A 19,968-nucleotide genomic window follows, 5' to 3' on the forward strand; every position below is an offset into this window, starting at 1 on the left:
GATTTATATATGGAAAGCATAGTTTACAATTTCAAAGGCTTAGTGAAGTAGTTTCATTTTTTAACCTGAGATTCTTGGAAGAATTAACAAATTATTGCTCTTAACATGAAGAAGTAGACAAAGAAATTGGCTGATTTTCAGTCAATATCTGATAAAATAAAATGTTTTTTAAGTGAAACTGATTTAATATTGGACTCTTCTTCCAAAAAATAAGAAAATTACATAAATTAAGAAAATCTCATCTAAAATTCTGTGTAAATTCTAAAGTAGTTCTATTTTTCTGCATTCTTTGAATGTTCTTCAGAAGATTACAGTGAAATAATTTTGCATTTCAAGGTTGAATGAAGCTTAGCTGTTAACCAATTGTAGAGAATAAACAGGGAAAATAAGCAACCTAATGAATGCGGAAGTGAATGGATTAAAATATTTCCATAAATTCTTTTTACTGTTTCTACTTGTTAACTATTACTGTTATATGTTGATAAGGAACAGTTTTGATTTATGTGTTATTATGTTTATTTAGAATAAGCACCTGCTCTGGTCAGCTGTAACTCTTACACTGAGCTACTGCAGGACTGATTCCCTTATTTGTTGTTGGCTTTATTGGACTGTCTCCTGATCTATATCCTCGTATAAAAGAAAAGAAATTACTTCTTTTGCTTATTTAAAATATTGGCTTACTTATTTTTTCTTAGAATCTACAGTGTCATTTAAACCTACTGTATCCTCCTGAGAGTTTCCTGTTTATCTCAGCTGATGTGGATTCAAGGCACTGAGGAATTTCTGTTTGTCCTTTCACTGTCCTGACATTTCCAGGCTTCAGGACAATGATACAGGAAACCTGGACTGAGGGCTCCTCTGGCATTCTGGGTATGTGATGCCAAATGCTGTTGCTGGACATAGTTATTCTGACATTTATCCAGAGCTTTTGAATACACGTTCTGACAGCTTGCCTTTCAGCAGCAGGCTCATGACCGGCTTGGTCCAGGTTGCGCCTGTTTAACTTTATGCTAGATCAGATGTAGTCTGTACGTTTGTAGTGGGCTTGAAGTCAGCATAAGCTTCCAATCTTGTGCTCAGACTTAGTTCAACATAGATGGGATTGTATGCTGCTGCTTGATTCAGATCAATTGTTGATATTGTTCAGTGACTTGCAGGGCTTGGACAAGGTATTAACAATGGTCTTTTGACACATTTATGCCTATATGAAGCAGCTGATGAAATGTTATGACTGCTTTTCACAGCAGCAGCCTTTTACTTTTCAGTCTCTTGCAGTGGTGGGAGCCAATGATTTATTCTTCCATGAATAAATCCTGCCTTCTTTTCAGTGGAAGAATTGTAATTTTTTTGTCATAAAAGGAAATGTTTGTCAATGGTAAAAAGAAGAAAACCTTTTGCTTCTGTTTCCACGTAAGAGAAAATCTGGACAAATGTTCATGAGGACTAGAGTGTTGCATAACTTTTGTTTATCATTCCAGTAATATAGTGTCCCCAAAGTACTTAATTTCTCATGTTTTCCATTCAATGGCTAGCAACCAGGTCACTTTTTCTCATCATCCTTACCATTACACAGCAAATTTTCTTACCTGCTGTTGGCATCCCTGCGGTACTGTTTGTACACAGATAATAATAGCAGACCCTGTAATTGAAAGGGAAACAAGGATGCACTGAGGATGCAACTTTCTGAATTTAACAACATTGGTTTTGCACTACTTCCTTTTCTGGTTTTTCTGATGGGATTTGTTTTGTTTTTTTTTTTTTTTGACATGTAAGCTTCAAGCAGCTCAGATTTAGTAATGAGTAAGTAGTAATTTCACTGTATTGTTGCACATTGTTATTTGAGATGACGTATGGCCTTTCCCTAATGGAAATCTGACAAATGCACAGTTCCTGATTTCCTGATATGATAAAGCAGATATTATTGTTTCTACTGAAATTTGTTTAAAGTGGCCTTTAAGTGAAGGGTGTTAATGGCATCATCCAGGAAAGGATCAGTATACATTTGGTACATTTTCTCAATGCTAAATAGTAGGTTGATGTATTATTAAGTATTCCATGCATATATATATATATATATATATATATATATATACACATAAATATACATCTGTATGTATGTATTTATGTATATATGCTCTCCAAGCATCATTACAACTGTATTTCAGTGTCAAACCCACTTGGGTTTCCTACATTGTTATAGTAACTTCTCTTTTATATAATTTGGTGCAGAATATCTTTGGCTCTACATACTAAAGGCAATTTTCTAAAAAATAGCTAACTGAACATTTATGATACACACATACATACAGGCATATTATGTATTTTTTATAGTGTGAATGGGGCTTGTGAATTTATTTCACCCCATCCAGCTTTTTGCTAAGAGGAGTAGTGTTCATGTTATTATCAGAGGCAAATTACATTTTTTCCCTAATGTTTGCTACTGGTTCCAATTTGATTCTCTGTAACATTATAAAATCAACTGCTGAGAAGCACATTGATTCAGCTTTATTGAGTTCAAAATATGTACTTTCCTGCCTCACAGGAAATAAATTAAAATACCTTATCTAGTTCTTTTGATTTAATTGAACATCTGTCGTGGGAACAGACAATAATCCTGCAAGAGTTTAAATGCTTTGTTGTGGTGTCCACAGTGGACTTGAGTGCAGAATCAGGAATTCTCTTTACATGTTTGTCCTTGGAACTGTTTGATCTGGAGGGAATTGAAGGATTTGGATTTTCTTCCTTTGACTGGGAGAGCCATTAATGCCTTAATGTACTTCTCTCTGCAGTCCGCAACCCATCTGAAGAACCTGTAGAAAAAGTTGTATGAGTTGTATGCCCATATCAAAAGTAGATTAATTTAGGAAAATGGGTTACATACAAATACTTTTCACTGTTTGTCCTAATGTTGCTATCCTGCTTTGTGGAGTATTCTGAACAGGGAAGCAGCTAGAAATGTGAATTGTCTAGTTATTAATTTTCAGCTGTGATGAGAATTTGCTAGATGTCCAACAACTTCCATATTATGACCTACATTTTAACTTTCTAATCTCAATGTGGTTTAATGGAGGCAATCTTGTAAACTACCATCTGTGATCTAAATCACAACAAAAAGAACACTGGGCATTTTGAAGGCATGTCCCAGTTGCCAGCTATCTTTTGTGCTACTGTCTAGTAGCTATCAGTTTAAGTCATGGCAGCAATGATTAAGAGCAGACTGTGACCTTTAAAGAAAGACCAGAATACTTCTCCGTTTGATTCAGCTCAAATTTCCTCTCCTTAGACCTCTGAGGAATGCTGGGTTCCAGCTGTAACTCTCTCCTGCTAGTGAAACTACTCAGCCAGCACTGCTGTCTGCGTGTGTATCAGTGGTCTCCTTGCTTTATGCATCGGTAGTGGCAGGAACGATGGAAGGGCTGGCACCGAGTGCAGCTGCAGGGTTTGGTAGGACTTGGGGCATGGTGCTCTTCTGGCAGCCTTCTTGGGTTCTCTCTTCCTGTTTTCTTCATAGAAAGCTGTTCCTCAGCTGAGGTCTTTTAACCTGGTGCTTTTTCTGATGTTTTTCTGTCATGCCTGGTCTTTAGTTTGTGTACTTCAGCATGTTTTACACATGCATGATCTATTAATTCCCCTGTAGAATATTGCTATTTATGTTTTGAGAAGTATGCAAAGTTCTTGTGTTGGTCCCCCTGTTTTGTCCTCATCTGAAGATTCCCATTACTTTCTGGAGTTTGCAAAGTGATGTGATAAAAATGCAGGAGTTAGATGACAGAGTTCATGGGATGCAACAATGTGAGTTCTGTGCCTCATCATGGGTTCATGAAAGATAAATACTAACCTGCTTTGTTTATTTTAGGAGGTCTTGATTATGGACACAAGGGCAAGTCCACTGGAAAAGGCTGTGGCAACAATGCAATAGTCACCAGCAATCCCATGACAGTTCAACAGCTGGGACCTCCTTCACCTTCAGTGAATCAGCTTTCAACAGCATGCAGCCAGATTAGCCCTTGCTTACAAAAGTCTATGGATGCTTCTAGCCTGAGTGCTTCTTCATCAGATACAAGGTCCTCACTTACCTTTTAATATTCAGTACTTTAAAAGGAGGAGGTTTTAATTCTTCTGTAATTAAAATGTGATATTTCTGATAATTAAAATCAGAAAATCACTCTCTGTTATGCCATGGGAAATTGAATTCCATGCAATTTAATTCAGATCAACTATAATAATACTGTTTGGATCATTCAAATAATGGGTGAAATTTGGCCACACAAAATCTTAGTATGATAGAACTTTTTTTATTAGATAAAGGTTGTTTTGTAGTCACTATCTAGATTTTTGCCCTAGGTATAGGAAGTGTTATGGAGAAGCATAGTAAGCAGAAATAGTCCACGTATCACATCTACATAGTGCTAAGTGTGCCATGTTGGTGCCTTTCAAATAACACCAAGGACAGACAAAAAAAACCATTAATGCACATGTTCCTCTCTCATCAAATGCATTTGCTTTCCGATGGTTTCTTTACCATCTGATAATTAATCTTATCAATTGTCCTTGAAAACTTGCAAATTTCTCTAGTTCTGTTGCATAGTAAAGAAAACTATGACCACTTACTGTAAATGTTGCCTTTTTATATTACTACCCCGCAGAAAAAATATTTATTAATTAATTTTAAATGCTTAAGTAAGTTTTGAGATTATGACTTTGAGTTTTGCCAGCAAACATGAATTAGAGGAAAACAGATATTTGAGAACCACCCTATAAGTACATTAGGCACATCCCTGGATATTGAACATACAGTGAGAAAATATTCTAGTGTGTTATTTTGAAATCTACATTCCGCATTGCCTACTGAGTTGAAATGTAGTTTCTTATTTTCAAAAGACTGTAAGAATCTTTATTCTCAAAGCAGTTGACATTTCCTATGTTGCTTTATTACAAGTCAAGTGACGTTCCTGAAATAATTAAAACTGGTAGTATGCAAATGGAATAAAACCTTGCTTTACTCTTAAGGTAATTTTTAACACTTCTGTCACTTTAGTTGTGAAGACTGAGCCCCCTGGGAAAATTTACAAAATTAATTATGTTTCCTATGTAGACATGTCAGCAAAAACCATTCAAGGCTAAGATGATGACAAATGACAAATCCAAATGCATGCCTTTCAGATCAAATAAAACTGATACTAGAAAAATATAATTACATAATTGTTACTTATTTAAGTTTTAGGTGCGCCTGTATGGTTCCAAACACTGAATGTGTAGTTGAATATATCATGTCAGTACTGAGTTACACAGTTTTGATTTTATTTCAAAGAAACATTTACTAGGGGCAAACTCAAGTTGAAACTCTGGCAGAATCAAGACTGTGGTGTCTCTAGAGTACCTTTTAGTGATTTATCAATGAAGGTGTTATAAAATAAGTTTATCACACAAAGAATGTCCATTTCAGCAATTTTTACCTCAATTTGTCTGTTTGATAGGCCAAAAGACGTTTTAAGTCAGATTCTAACTCACAGATAGATTGTCAAAACAGTGCAGAGTTTTTTTTCTTTGCTTGTTTGGTTTTTTGGGGAGGTTGGTTGTCTGTTGTTTGGTTTTGAGCTTTTTTGTTTTTTTTAATTAAATTTCTTGAACTATAAACTGCTTTTGCCTAAGTGTAGTTGACTGGTTCATCCTGGGCAGAGTGCCTTCTCTGGATTTTAAATCTTGGGCACTATGAACTGTGTTCTGGCAGCTCAGTCCAAGCCAGTGAATTTATTGAATTTACCAAAGCTGAAGTGAATTTTCTTGATTTTTACTGATGGAAGAAAGAAACCCGTTGGCAAAAAGCGAGTTTTGCTACACATAGCATCAGATTCTGCTGTACAGACCGTGGGAGATAAAACCTTTCCCATCTTTTTTGAGTTTCTGCAAAACTGTTTTGGAGTATTCTGTTGTGTTGCATCAAACCGGTTGTAATCCTGCCATTTGCTTTGACACAGGTCAGAAAAAGACCTAGGAAAGAGCAAAGGGTTTTTGGCTAGTAAATAGAAGACCATGAAAAGAGAGAACATAGTTTTCACTCTTCTATGTTTATGTTCAGGATGCTGGATTGTACTCTGACATTGTGGCCTCTGTACACAAAGGGAGAATACAATGTAATTGCAAGTAATCTCTTGTAAATGTTAATTAAAGATCTGGTCCAAACTCAAGCTGGTTTAGTTTACAATAAGCAGATGCACCAATTAATACCATCTGAATTAATACCATCTGAAATTCTGGCACCCTGATAGATCTGGACCCTCATTTTCATATTAGGTGTATTTATTTTCCTCCTATTAGAAAACTACTTAGTCACAGCGTGGGCTGAATTTTAAATAAATCTTTATTTTTTGGGGAGCTGGAATTTTTATTATTTTTTGACTTTAGATGCTGAAGTGCTGAAGCTTCTTCAGAATAGCTGGCTCTTACTTATTATATACTTGAAATTCTGGGCCAGCTTTTAATTTTTGTCTTATTATGAAACTTTTAAAAACAATTTTTCTTCAGCTTCACTGGTGGATATGCCCCTTTGTGTTAGGCATTAGTAACTTTTTGTATGACACTGGTCATACTATGCATCTGCTTAAAATTCTTTTCAGTACAAAAATAGACTTTTTATTGATGCACGATTTCTTTTTCTTTATTTATAAAAGAGAATATAAAAACTTAAAGAAAAACTGGCAGAGCACCCGTACCCTCTCTTCATGTTTTCTGGGTATGAATCATAACATGGAGAAATCAAACCTTACTTACTTGTCTTGCTGTGTTGAAAACTGTGGATCTGTATTTGGGGTCACAGCATACTAGCCTGATTTAATAACCCCATAATGAACTGTGCTTTAACAAAGCCCACTGACAACAGCCTTAATCAACGTTTTCACAAGAAGTCATCCCTTTAATTGAAATGGCACACAAGACTGACCTGATAGAGCAGACTAATTTTTTCTGATTTCTCCCTGTGCAAATTGTAGTCAGCATGCTAATTGTGCTTTTGGTCTGTAGTCTGTTTTGCAAGTGTCGTTTAAACCCTGATGGAATCAGGTAAGGTCCATGACAGTACCCTGCCCTGACATTGAATCAGAACAGGATGTTTCTTATTCTGATACAGCAGAACAGCCATGTGTTACAAAGCAAGCATCTTGCACGAAGGGGCATTTAACCGTCTCTCTCACTGGTCATCACAGCAAGGCTTGCTGTTCTTTTAAGCTACATTTTCCCTGTTTGCAAGCTATCTTACAGATACAGCACCTGCAAACTACTTCCTCTCTCTCTCAGGCTTCCTCTCTTTCTCAGGCTGTGCCAAGCTTCCCCTCCAGTGTCCTTGATCTGTCATTGAAATTTCGTGCTTCTTCAAAACTGTATCATTAAAATAATAAACCCAAGAATTAATTCTCAAAACAGAAGATGCAGAGGCATCTCTGAGATTGTGAGGTTTATCTAGATACATAAGCAGTTCTTCCTATTGTAAGAGCTTCTTTAAAATAGAAATTAATATACTGATAGCACCACTAGCTGGTAGGAAATCTAGATCTGCCTGGGTGTGAACTGGAAACAAAGAAATAAATTCAGTTAACCTTCAGCCAGCATTTACAGCCATGATTCAGGGACCTTGATGCCCCTTTTATTTCCTTTTTATCCCCTTTGTACAAAACAATACTTTTAAGGGCCTATATGTAGAGGGTTTTTAAGCTATTCAAAGAATATTTGCAGCATAAAGAAGTTTCATGATATCTCTGTGAAAAATGCTTGATAACAGCAAGATGAAGCTTTCATAAAAAATTTGGATTGCTGACTTGGAGGCAGATACATCTTCAAATCAAATCTAAGAAACCTCTTCAACCAGTTCTCCTACATTACTAATTTATTTTGTTTGTTTTGTAAATTTAGATATTATCTATATTTATAAACTTGATATATAAAACGTCTGTAGGGAAGTATTTGTAGTATTTGTATGCATTGACAAAGTCATTCAGGTTGAATATTCATTCTCTTTAGATCAGTTTTCTTACTGTTTTTTTCAAACAAAAATAATAGCTGACTTAAATCATTATGGTTTTCATAGAAGGTAGGAACATAATGCTTTGGCTTTAGAAGTCCAAACCTATTTACACCACAATTGATGAAAATATGTGCAATCTGCAATACTGCACTGGTAGATCAAGAATCTTTACAGTAACTTTCTTTCAAAATCTTGAAGTTTTTAAGTTGGTCTCCTAAGTGACCTTTTTACACGTGTATTACCTTTGTATAACTACTGTTACATTAACTAAGTATGCTAAACTTGAGCACCTAATATTAGGGAGAGCTTTTCTCGCATGTAGCCTTTCCTTAATTTTAAGTGTGTGTGTGAAGGTAAAAGATCTACTTCCAAATTTAACTGCTTACTTTATCATACCTTTATTTCAGGTCACTCTTCTCATGTGAGACTCTGGCCTCTACAACGTTAAGTTTGTCAGAAGGTCATTCCCCTCTGAGTATTGAACAAGAGTGGTCGCATAGGACACTTTCTTCTGTTCCTCCTGACCATGGTTTACAAAATGGCAGTGAGCTGGGGAACTTAATAAATTTTTCACCTGAAGCATCTACATCCAGTAACTCATTACCATCCTACTTATATGGCATGGAAAATAAGAATTCCCCTTACTCTAGTCCTTGCCAGTCCTCAGTCTGGTGTCAATCAGCCCGCTCCAAAAAGAGAGCACTCTCTGTATCTCCTCTGTCTGACGGCATTGGGATCGAGTTCAATACAATCATTCGTACATCCCCAACTTCTCTGGTGGCCTACATCAACAGCTCCAAGGCATCGCCAGCAAACGTCTCCCCACAGCCTGAGGTCTATGGACATTTTTTGGGAGTGAGAGGAAGCTGTATACCCCAAAACAGCTCTGTTTCAACTGCCCAGAAAGCTTTCCTCATGGCGAATGGCAATGTCACTTTCCCAGGGTATGTTGAGAATGGGACAGGTGAGTACCAGCGGATGCCGCAGCTGGAGCAAGCCAGCTTGCAGATGATTGCCACAAATAATATGGTGATCCAGCAGGGTGTGCTGCCCATGGACATCCAGGCAATGGATGTTCTAAAAAATGAACAGCTGGATGACTTCTCAGGCCCTATTGTTGACATGCCTCTTTCACCCCTGGTGCTGCCACTGCCTCCTCCACAAGGGCCACCCCCGCCGTACCATGCTCACCAGCACCGGCATCCACATGGCCTCCCCAGCCACACCCCCCTGCTGCAGATGCTACCTCCTGCCCCGGGTGCCCTACTGGAGGAAGATGGTGAGCTGGATGATTTAAATGGCAAGCATGGCTGTTGCTGGGTTGACTGCGGGAAGATGTATGACCATCAAGAGGAGCTTGTGCGGCACATAGAGAAGATCCACATAGACCAGAGGAAGGGAGAGGACTTCACCTGCTTCTGGGCAGGGTGCCCTCGAAGGTTCAAGCCATTTAATGCCCGTTACAAACTGCTGATTCATATGAGAGTCCACTCAGGAGAGAAGCCGAACAAATGCACAGTGAGTTTGAGTTCTGTCTTTCTTAACAACCAAAGACTCTATAACTTAGGGAAATACAGTGAAGTTGTAATTCTGCCTTTGTTTCTCCTATTTAATGGTGTACTTTTTAAATTAGTCTGTGAGAATGAAAGACTGTTCTATCTTCCCACATGAACAGAAAGGAAAGGTGTTCTTTAATGTAATACATTTCAACAGATAGGATTAGAGAAAATGTTGTGTTTTCTAACTTTGTAAACTTTTATTGTAGACTGCAACAAGTGACATAGTAAACCTTCATAATGTAATACTGAGGCAGAGTCAGTACTTAAATATTTGCATGAAGGATACATGCAGGAAAAGTGCTGCAGAATAAATGTCACAATTTATCCTGAGAGATTCTTGCATCATGTTACACCTTTTTGACTTGAAGAATTTTCAAGACCTTGCATAATGTTACCACAAGAAACTGAGAAAAGTTGGGCATTTTTAAGGGAGCTGTTTGTTCTACTACTAAAAAACCAAACTCACATACCTGTTTTCATTAGTACATTAGGAATAAATCCCATAATAATTTTTCTTTTCACAGATTCTAGCAGTGAGCATTCAACCCCTGAAGTCATGTTTTTCTAGCAAGAGAAGTTTCTTAGGGTCACTGCAAGTCAGTCTAATACATAGGTAGTCACACAGGTTAATAATCTGGCTGTAATCAGTTTGTGCTTGGTCTCTAGTGCACCCTCTATAATCTCTGTAATTCAGATTCTTGAACTGCCTTACATATGGTCTGTATTTTGGATGATAATGAGCTTAACCTTACCAAGTGCTTATTTAGTGTCATCACATAGCAACCTCACCAGTGCAGTTTTGAGTCCACAGCATAAATGATGATGAATATATAATTTCTAGGAATAATCATTGATTAAAAAACATATGTTTACATGTGGTGAAATTTAAATTAGTGCTTGGAATCTTTATTAGTGTATTATAGCATTGAATAATTTTTTTAGCATGATGTAGATGTTTGCTTGTACAGTTAAGAGAAAAAGTTTTTTTCTTTTGTTTTTTTTAAGAGGGCCAGTATCCTAACCAGGATAGAGTGGTTATCTTTCCAGATTTCTGTCCTGAATTTAAAGAACCTAGTAAAGATTGTGTTGTGATGCTAGAAAGGCTTTTTATCCTTCCCTTTTGTCACACCAGAACCTTAACTCAGGCTCTCTCCTTTCTGAATATTTTTTTAAATTCCATAATATTCTTTTTCTGCTGTCTGCATATATTGGATCAGGGTATACCATTAATTTCAGTTCTTCCTCAAGGATTTCTCATCACCTTTGTGGGAAGAGAGAGAATGAGGAAAAAAGAAATTACTATGAGTCAAGAAAGTAATTTTTCAAGGGAATATCACATGTAATTAAAGAAATGGAGAGAGACATCAGCAGATAAGTAAGGATAGACAACAGGATGGAGAAAGAGGGCAGGAATGATGAAAGAGCGCTGAAGAAGAGTAAATCCAAGAACCCAAGGTTTTTATAGTAGAAGAATTATGATGAAGGATCCTGTATTACTGGGTAAAACATCATGTTGGTAATACACTAAACTCCCTGCCCTCCCTGTTCAGAAAGGGTCCTTACAATGACCTCCTGATTATAAAGCCTCCTTAGCTTTGAAGATCTTTCACTGAGGATAAAGAATGTGTAAGTAGATAAGGTATTTAATATGATAAAGTTTTTGAGATTACTAAGCCAAAACTAAAGTGCACCCCAAGTCTTGCTGTGTCACCAAAATATAAGAGGTGTCTAGATCAGCTTCTCAAAGAGTGATTGGTTTTTAAACATTAAAGTGTGATTAATTTTACTGAACTGAAGCAAGCATTGCTGGATACCACCAAGAAGTTTGTATATCAGAAGCAGCACGCACATGCTTATCTTTCTTTCACGTTGAGAATTTAAATTAAATGTAGAAATACTGAAGGTGATATGATAACCCTCATAATGCGAGTGTAAATCTGGAACATATGTCCCCTTTCTTGGGATATGCAAGCAGAAATGTCATTCTTTAGCATGGCTTGAAGGAAACAACTTGATGCTTTATTCCTTTGCCATTTCACAAATGGTGTGAATTTAGAAAAATGTATTTGGCTTTCTAATGTCCAGCAACCATAGTTTCTTGATATGTTTAGAAAATTTACTTCAGTCAAACATCATACCTTTTTCACCAAGCAGTGAAATTTGCAATCATATTCATGATTTTATCCATGTAAGGTTTTAAACAAAGATTTTAAGTGAGGTATTTGGGAGAACATTTTGGGCAAGATGATAATGAAGAATGACTTCCAAAGTAACAAAAAATTACGCAAAAGAAATCTGAAAATTTTCACTAAACCTCTATGAATTTATGCTTTTAAGTGCAAAATCAAAACAATCAATTTTTAATCTTTATTTGTCCATCTAGAGTTTTTCTATAATTTATTTTCTGGTTCTAGGTGTAGCATGCCTGTCTCGCTGAAATTACTGAAACTAATAGTCTCTGTATTCACTGCATTTTAGAGTCTAGTAAGAGGAAGTCCAGTAGACCAAGCAGGAAAAGGGAAGGAAAAATGCCAAGTATACATCTATTATATTAATGAATGAGATTTACTGTAAAGAATGTAGCAGAAGTAGTAAGTCATTGGAAGGAACTATCTTAGTGTAATCTATCAAGACATCCTGCAATCAAAGGCAGGTGGTAACACTGGTCATTGTACTGCCATCACACACTAATCATTGTGTAAACATTGCACGTGTTGATGGTTCCCAACAGTTTGCAAGACACAATCTTCTCATTGAGCATAATTTGCAATGGGTCCTAGTCAATATACTTGTCATGTCAGCATTTTTACTTGTCAGTGTTGTTTATCTCTGTACTGTTGCATATTGAAGGTGTATTGTTACATATTGTGCTGTGTATCCCTAAGGACTGCTGTGATATCACAGTGAGCTTTACATCAGCAAGATTTATGACATTTCAGTAATTTTTAAGATGAGAGTTACTTCTATGTTGTATTGTAACAATAGTAGAGATAATGTGAAATTAGACACACAACTTCATAAGCTGAATTTTATAACATAATTTTATTCTTCTCGATTATTATTTTTGTGATGATGAAATCATCTCGGAAGAGACTTGCAGAACAGCTTGGACTTCAATACTTGATATGCTTATCGTTAAAACCAGAACCGTGCTTATAGTTAAAATCAGAGTCAAATGACCTCAGCATTTGTTTTTTTCCACATCTGAGTTAGTATCTATTAACAAAACTATGTAAAAATAGTTTAGGGCAATAAACTAAAGCTGCGAGTGATATATTACTCTTTAGTTCCTGCTTGTTCTGGATGAGCTGTCTTCTTTGATTTTGGAAGATAAAAGTGTTGAAAGGTGAATGGTAGTTAAATATCAGCACATAAAAACATGTGACAATCAGGATAATCAGATCCGAACTTAAAGTATTTGTTTGGAATAGCAATTCTTTAAATAGTTGTTAAAATGCATTGGGCTCCCTTACTATTCATTAAACATCTTTCATGTTCTATTCTAACTTACATCACCTGGGAAACATTCTTCTTTTCAGTGACCTGGTTAGGTGACTAAAAAAATTATTCATGAGATGAATAATTTATTTAGTGCCTGCTCCTCAACTTCTTCATACCAAGTAGATATAGCCTGTTCTAATGTGTTGTATTTATCTATTAATCTGTGCATTAGCTTGTACTTTGTTGGAATAAGTCAAAAAAGAAAAAATTATGAATAAAAATTCATATTGAAATGCAAGTAGTAAGTACAACAGTGGTTGAGATATAATCTGTAACTTTTGACAGCAATTACATCACAATGGCATTTGAGGCTTCCACAGATTTCATTTGGATTAGAAAAAGGCTGAATTCCCAGTAGCTGTTGAAACCTCAGAGTAGCAATTAGGAAATTATGACCTTTGTTCTCTTTGACTCTACCTGTGAGCTTATTTTCTACCCAGGTTCCCTTCTTTTATAGTGAACATTTTTACTTTTCAAGTTCAGGTCCAGTAAGAGGTATTTAATTAGCTGTATTGTCCTACTATGCAAACATTAAGCTTAACACATTTTTTAACACATTTTTTCTGGGGTAAGCAGCAGCAGCATGATGTTAGCAATAAATTCCAAGCTCACACTTCACAGCTTTATTCAGATGCTAAGAATTCTTTCCCTTTTGAAGCTGAGTTCAGTCTTGTTTCTTTCTGTAAACTCTGAGCTATGCTTCTACCCAATGCCTTTAATGTTGATGGTACTACATGACCACCTTTTTTTTAGTGCAGCAATTTGATGTGATATCAACCAATAAAATTGCTAATATAACTGTCAGATTCGAAGAAACATCCATTTAACATCTGCTAAATACCTGAAATTATTTACATACAAAGCATGTAAAAAAGAATGTATGTGAAAAAGAGAACATGAAACTTAAAATACTTTTTTAATGCTTTTTTTTGGGGGACACCAGCAAATTTCCTTGAGTGAGTATGAGTACTTGGATGGATGTGTGTATGTGTGCTGTTTGAAGAACGTGTCATTGGAAAATGGTGTCCAAGTGGGAATTTTGATTAAAACCAGAAATACATTCTGTAAAAATGGTTGGGACTTTTCTTCTGTCTTTGGGCTTTAGCACTGTGTCTTCATATGGTATCTTGTATGTGGCACGTGCAAATATTTTGTTTACAGTATATGCCATGTTTCTTGGTAAGTCCATATCACATCCTATATTGCACTGAAATCTTGATAAAACAGAAACTATTAAAAATATTGAATCTGTTTTTCCTTATATGCTTGCAGAAGACCTTTCCACTATTCTAAAGCAGTGTTTGAGCACTTTGTCTTAATCAATGTCACAAGAATGATAATTCAGTTGTTGAGTCAAGATTTTGAAAATTAGAAAGAGCTAAATTTACACTTGCCTGTTGCTGATTCTTTCACTAACTCAGTAAACAAACTGAAACAGAAATACCGCAGGAAAAGCAGAGATGAATGATTAATTAAACAATATCATGGCATATGGATACAGAAAGTTGGGCTTTAGTTGTCTGTTATAAAGCTAAGCCTCCCTAGCTCTCACAAGTTTGTGCAATATTAGTATTGACCAGTCTTCTGGTCATGGTTATGATGTCTTAGCTGTATAAAGTAAAAGTGAATTATGAATTCTGGGTGTGCCTCCCCAAACAGCTCAAGCTCATGTATCATATCAGATGGCATCTAGTCCAGACTAATGAATTTTGCCTCTCAGGAATTGTACTAATGGTCTTTCAACATTATCCTTTCAGTATGAAATATATACTGTATTTATAGTTCAAAATGTAATGATAGGTGCTTTTTCTTTGGCTGCTGAAGATGCACAACTTGTGCTTGAGTTCAGTGAGGACAAGAGGGCCCTCTGGTACCCAGGATACTGACCCCCAATAGCAGAACATCTCTAAGCAATCAAAAATTGCAGAGCAAGCTCCTTTCTACATATAAATGATATAAAAGTGAAAAATGGTAGCTAGAGAGCTGTGTTTTAGGTTTCAGAATAAAATGTTTATGAAACATCTAACTTCTGTTTTTCTTCTAATTGATAATTTGATTTTGATATTAAAGATTTGAATCAGCTTTTTTTTTTTTTGCCTTTTGACTTATATAATTGAAAAATTTAAAAACAGAACTTCCATGAAATTTTGCAAATGAAACAGGCATATTTTTAATTTCATTGTAATCCAGAACATGAATGTGAAGTATCCCAAAATAGAAACAAACATTCCTAATTGCACAATCACTTATGTTTGTATGGAACGGTTTCTAATTTATTACCTCTCTGTGTTTGTGGATAGGCACCAAAAAGATATTTTATTTATTTTTATTTCCCTGTAGCATAATTTTAATGAAATATATTTTAGATATTTTTCATTGCTATATGAAACTATAAATAAATTGTAAACTTAAAAATGAAGGACTCTTAAATTTCATCTACTTGAAGTAAGGAATCCTGAAACATACTTTACATCTACCAAAATTTCAGCTACAAGAAATTTGGAGGGTATTTTGGTGTTGGGTTTTTGGTTGGTTGGATTTGGGTTCACATTTTGGGTTTTTGTTTGTTTTTTAAACATAGGTTTTTAAACTTGAAAATTACTTCAATTCAAAGCTGAGAGGATGAGGGGAAGGGGACTAATGTTACTGTTGATGGTTTGGAGTATGTGTGAAGACTGGATTACTCTCCAAGTCATGAAATCTTTATAGATAACTTCTGCTCTTTCCTACTAATTTTCTTTTGCCTTTTCAGCATCCCTGTTTGGTTGGTGACTGGGCCTCTATCAGGAATGGAGTCAGTAAACTTTGAAACTTTCCTTTCAGTGATAGAAAAGGGTAACAATATCTGACAGGAAAACAGAAAATGCAAGTTATGATATAGTTACAATAGAAACGGACAGAGACCTTTGCCAGAAAGCATTATTCTGTTTTAAAGAAAGAAAGAGGGAAGTAGAGGGAACTAGTTAATAGATTGTGCCATCCACAATTGCAATGTTACTCGTTCAGAAAGGAAATACAGTTTTACTTAAAAATAAACACACTGTCGGCTTTATTCAGGTGATTGACATGATTTCTTAAGGATTAGGGGTTTAATTAATGCTTCTGGTGTTCTGTGGAAAACTTCCCAGACATCTAAGTCTTATGCTGTATCTCTGAACACAGGCTTTAAATACAAGTGTTGAGCATTAAGCTGCATAGAACAATCATTGGATTATTTGTACCGAGTAGTTAGGAAATGGAAAAATGCCAAATAGCTTTTTGCACTAAGTATGTTTAGTGCACTACATATATTGAAGTATGTTGAAAGCTAAACACAAATGTATGCTGAAGTATTCTTCTGAGGTATTCTTTGATGTTTTCTCATTATTCAGATTTAGTGTAAGATACTGTTACTGACTTAACACTTAAAGGACTCAAGGGAAGGGACTGGTTCTGTTTTAATAGATAAGTTGCAAAGCAGTAGTCTTGTAGACTTCAGTGAGATTTGTCCAGGCAGAATCATGCACAATTCAGTGATTCCATTGATTTCTATGACGCATCTGGAATCACAGAGCCATTTAGGTTGACCTTTAAGATCACAAGTCCAGCTGTTTACCCTGCACTTGGGAGAAGAGAACAACTCCTCTTCATTACAGCTTCCCTTTGAAAGTTGTGGAGAGCAATAACATCTCTCCTGAATCTCAAGCACAGTAATCCAAACACTGAGAAGACAAGATTCATCTTGATTCACTCTGATCCGTGAAGCAATTCTGTCTTACTGCTATTATAGTCCCAATTAACTGGGGTGGCATTTAGCAGGTGCTAAAATCTTGTTTGCTTTTACAGATACCTACTTGGAGGGTAGGTTTCCAGAGAACTTGGACTGAATAAGGATTAAGCACTGTTCAGAACATGATTGTAGTAGACTCTCCCTGCAAGTGGTTGAAACAGGCACCTTGAACAAGGATGTTACCAAATACAGCCAGTGCATTGGAGTGCTCTGTCACAGAAACATGGTTGCTGTTCATCTTGGGTTAACAGGATTTGAATAACTATTGAACAAATCTTTCTGAACACAGTGCATGGAAACAGGGTAGTCTTTTTAGAGCTAGTCACTGTGAAGGTTCAGTCTGTGTCTGTGTAGAATGCTGGACTACTTAAGAAAAGCAAATTCAGAAAGGAACCAGTGAGAATGCTGTTGTGTCTAGAACAGTAGTGATCTGTTAAATGCATCAGGGTTTGCTAAATATTGTTATAGACACCTGGTGATTATTTTCTGATACCACGTTTATCCACTCAGAATGCTTATTTTTCCTGTCAATTAAAGTCTGTTTCAATTTAGGGTTGTTATTTTCTTACCATTGTTTTTACAGATATACAGCAATTTTATTCCATGAATATTCAGCTCTTGAGAATTAACACTCATAATTACAAGATTCAAGGTCACAAGTGAATAATTTTAGAGAAATGTCACTGTGGTAAGAAATTTTTTTATGAGTTGTTTCTTCATGATATGTTGAAATGTAATCTTACTCAGCTGTCCATGAAACAGTGTGCTTCATACATAGAGTAGTTAAATAATTTCCCAATATCTCTTTTTCTCTTTTTTAATGCTTTCTGTTGGTCATCAACTGGCACAAGCTCAAGTCAAAATCACAGCATGCCTTTATGTGTATATTTTGGTACAATTCTATAAATATGTTAAAATAAAATTAAATTTCATTTGCTCTTTTACTGTTAAGCATTTGCAGAATTGCCTCCAAGGTTAATCAGATGTTAACATCAAGCAATGCCACTTTTCTTCAAGGTCTGCTGTACTGTCAATGGATGTCTTTTCCTAATAACATTCAGATTTCTGTTTTAAGAAGATGTAGCTATGCAAACAAGCTTATCTGGGCCAACAATAAAAAAATAATTGATTTTAATTAGGAGATGTCACATAACAGAGAAAGACAAGGCTGCTTTATGAAAAGCCTGCTTTGTCTGCTTGCAAAAATGCATGGATTTCTTTCCAATGGCTTTACATAATTGGTATGACAAAGGTCCAGTCCTGTGATCCCTAAAGTTTCCAAATGATTCAGACATACTTGTCCAACTTTTTAATGTATTTGATGGTAATTTGTTACAGAAGTTGGTAGATGGCATGAACATGAGGTCTGCTTTGTTTGTTTAAAGGAGTGAGATAAGCATAAACTGAATTAGAGAATATTTATGTTGAGATTGCTGAAATTATTGAGACCACATTTTTAAAACTGAGCCACTGTTGAGAAACAAGGTTGCTCAGCTCTGACTGTGTCACAAGGACTCTTGAGTTTTAAATGACTGGATAAAAGTGGTCTGAATCCATTATGTAAATTAACAATGTGACCTGCTAGGTTGTGGCACTGATTTTATGCCTGCACCAGTAAAGCAGATCCAGTATCACATAAGTTGTCAAGGAGACATATAGATTGAGCAAATACTGTAGAAATCATTATTACTGATAGCCCTGTGGGCATGGTAACTGAAAATATGCAACATCTCCCCAGTCAAACTCAGACTGTTAAAGTTAGTTAAATGAGTATCTGTGAAGCCTGTGTTGTGGCATTTCAGTGAATCAGTGAAGAATTTGCCTCCAAATTTAAAAGCAAGCTGTTTGAAGGATTGTTGACCTGCTTTAATTGTGAGAAGGTTCTCAAAAGTCTATCATGCATATTTGTGAGGGATGCAAAGGCAGACGTTTGCTAGTTCTAGTTCTGATTGTTACAGTAGCTGAAGGGCCACTGAATGCAACACTAATCTTGAATACTAAGTCTGAATCATCACGGATTTTGAAAAATGGTGATGGCCTCTTTGGACACTCATATCCCATCATCCTTCAACTATCTACAGTGAAAAATTGTAGATAGTATTTGTAAGACTTAGAAGAAAGCAGAAATAAACTTATAGCAGGTTCTGTTTACTAACTTCAGTTCTTTTACTTCTGTCATCATAATGGAGGTACTTTATTTTTTTTCCATTAGGAAGGGAGAGATGGGTTGCTGAATCCATCAACATGGCTTTTGCAGCTGAATTATTGTTAAAATGTTAACATTGTGCTATTTCATATTGTATTTTGTGTATATTGTGTGGTGTGACAGATCCTCTTTTATCATCAGGCAAAGATGGTATCAGCAAGGAAATTGTACACCTGGACACTCTTTGAGCCTAAGGGATATAGAGAAGGCGAAAATGACCTGAATAAGGAGATTTCTAGGTTGCTTATGTGGAGGAGGATAGTGATCATCCAGCCCTTGAAGACTTACATGGCTGTGAAGTTCTGATACAATTTTATGTCTAAGATATTAGGAGTATTTAAAGAGGAACAAAAGATAGAAATTAACTGCTTTGGTAAGGATAAATAACTATGAGAACTTGCTGCAGTAAAAAAACAATCTTTATAAAGGAAGGAGAGTAAGACAAAATGGCGCTCTATTTCTATTCCCGGTAGATAAAAAATCTAGTAGGTTTTCCATCTCTAAGGCATTACCTTGAGACAATGTTTCTTTCTTTAATAGTGCGTATGTGATATAAGTTAGAAGCATGAGGCCTTTACTAGCTCAGAGAATGCAAAACAAGCTTGCAGCAGAGTGAGGTAGCTGCATGTTCCTTTCAAAGGTAAGGGTGGAGTCATGTCTCAGTATGAATACAGAGAGCATGTCTAGGGATGTAGGGAGGTTGAACATTTTTGCAACAGACTGCTTGTGGCAGAGGCTAGAAACATGCTGTGGTATGTCCTCTTAGATAACCTGCTGCTTGCATGTGGTATTTCTTGCTGCTGCTACTTGCTTCTCCAGAGGATGAGATGGAAGAACATGGTTGAGTAGTTTAACTTCGGCATGTTGTCACAAGGAAGAGGAGAAAATTAGGCTACCAGGCTTTACCTTGTGTATG

At 36.0% G+C, this 19,968-nt stretch overlaps 1 protein-coding gene across 1 annotated transcript in view; it reads left to right on the top strand.

The window, feature by feature from the left end:
- Window positions 1-792: 792 nt before the first annotated feature.
- The window catches only part of GLIS3 (GLIS family zinc finger 3), a 114,759-nt gene continuing 95,583 nt past the window's right edge, over window positions 793-19,968 (top strand). The window contains exons 1-3 of the mRNA XM_053932828.1: window positions 793-870; window positions 3,857-4,064; window positions 8,425-9,535. Of these exons, the coding sequence (XP_053788803.1) occupies window positions 828-870; window positions 3,857-4,064; window positions 8,425-9,535 (1,362 nt within the window). The 5' untranslated portion in view covers window positions 793-827. The remainder of the gene's footprint in view (window positions 871-3,856; window positions 4,065-8,424; window positions 9,536-19,968) is intronic.

This window comes from Vidua chalybeata, chromosome Z, assembly GCF_026979565.1.
Source record: "Vidua chalybeata isolate OUT-0048 chromosome Z, bVidCha1 merged haplotype, whole genome shotgun sequence".
Taxonomy (NCBI): Eukaryota; Metazoa; Chordata; class Aves; order Passeriformes; family Viduidae; genus Vidua; species Vidua chalybeata.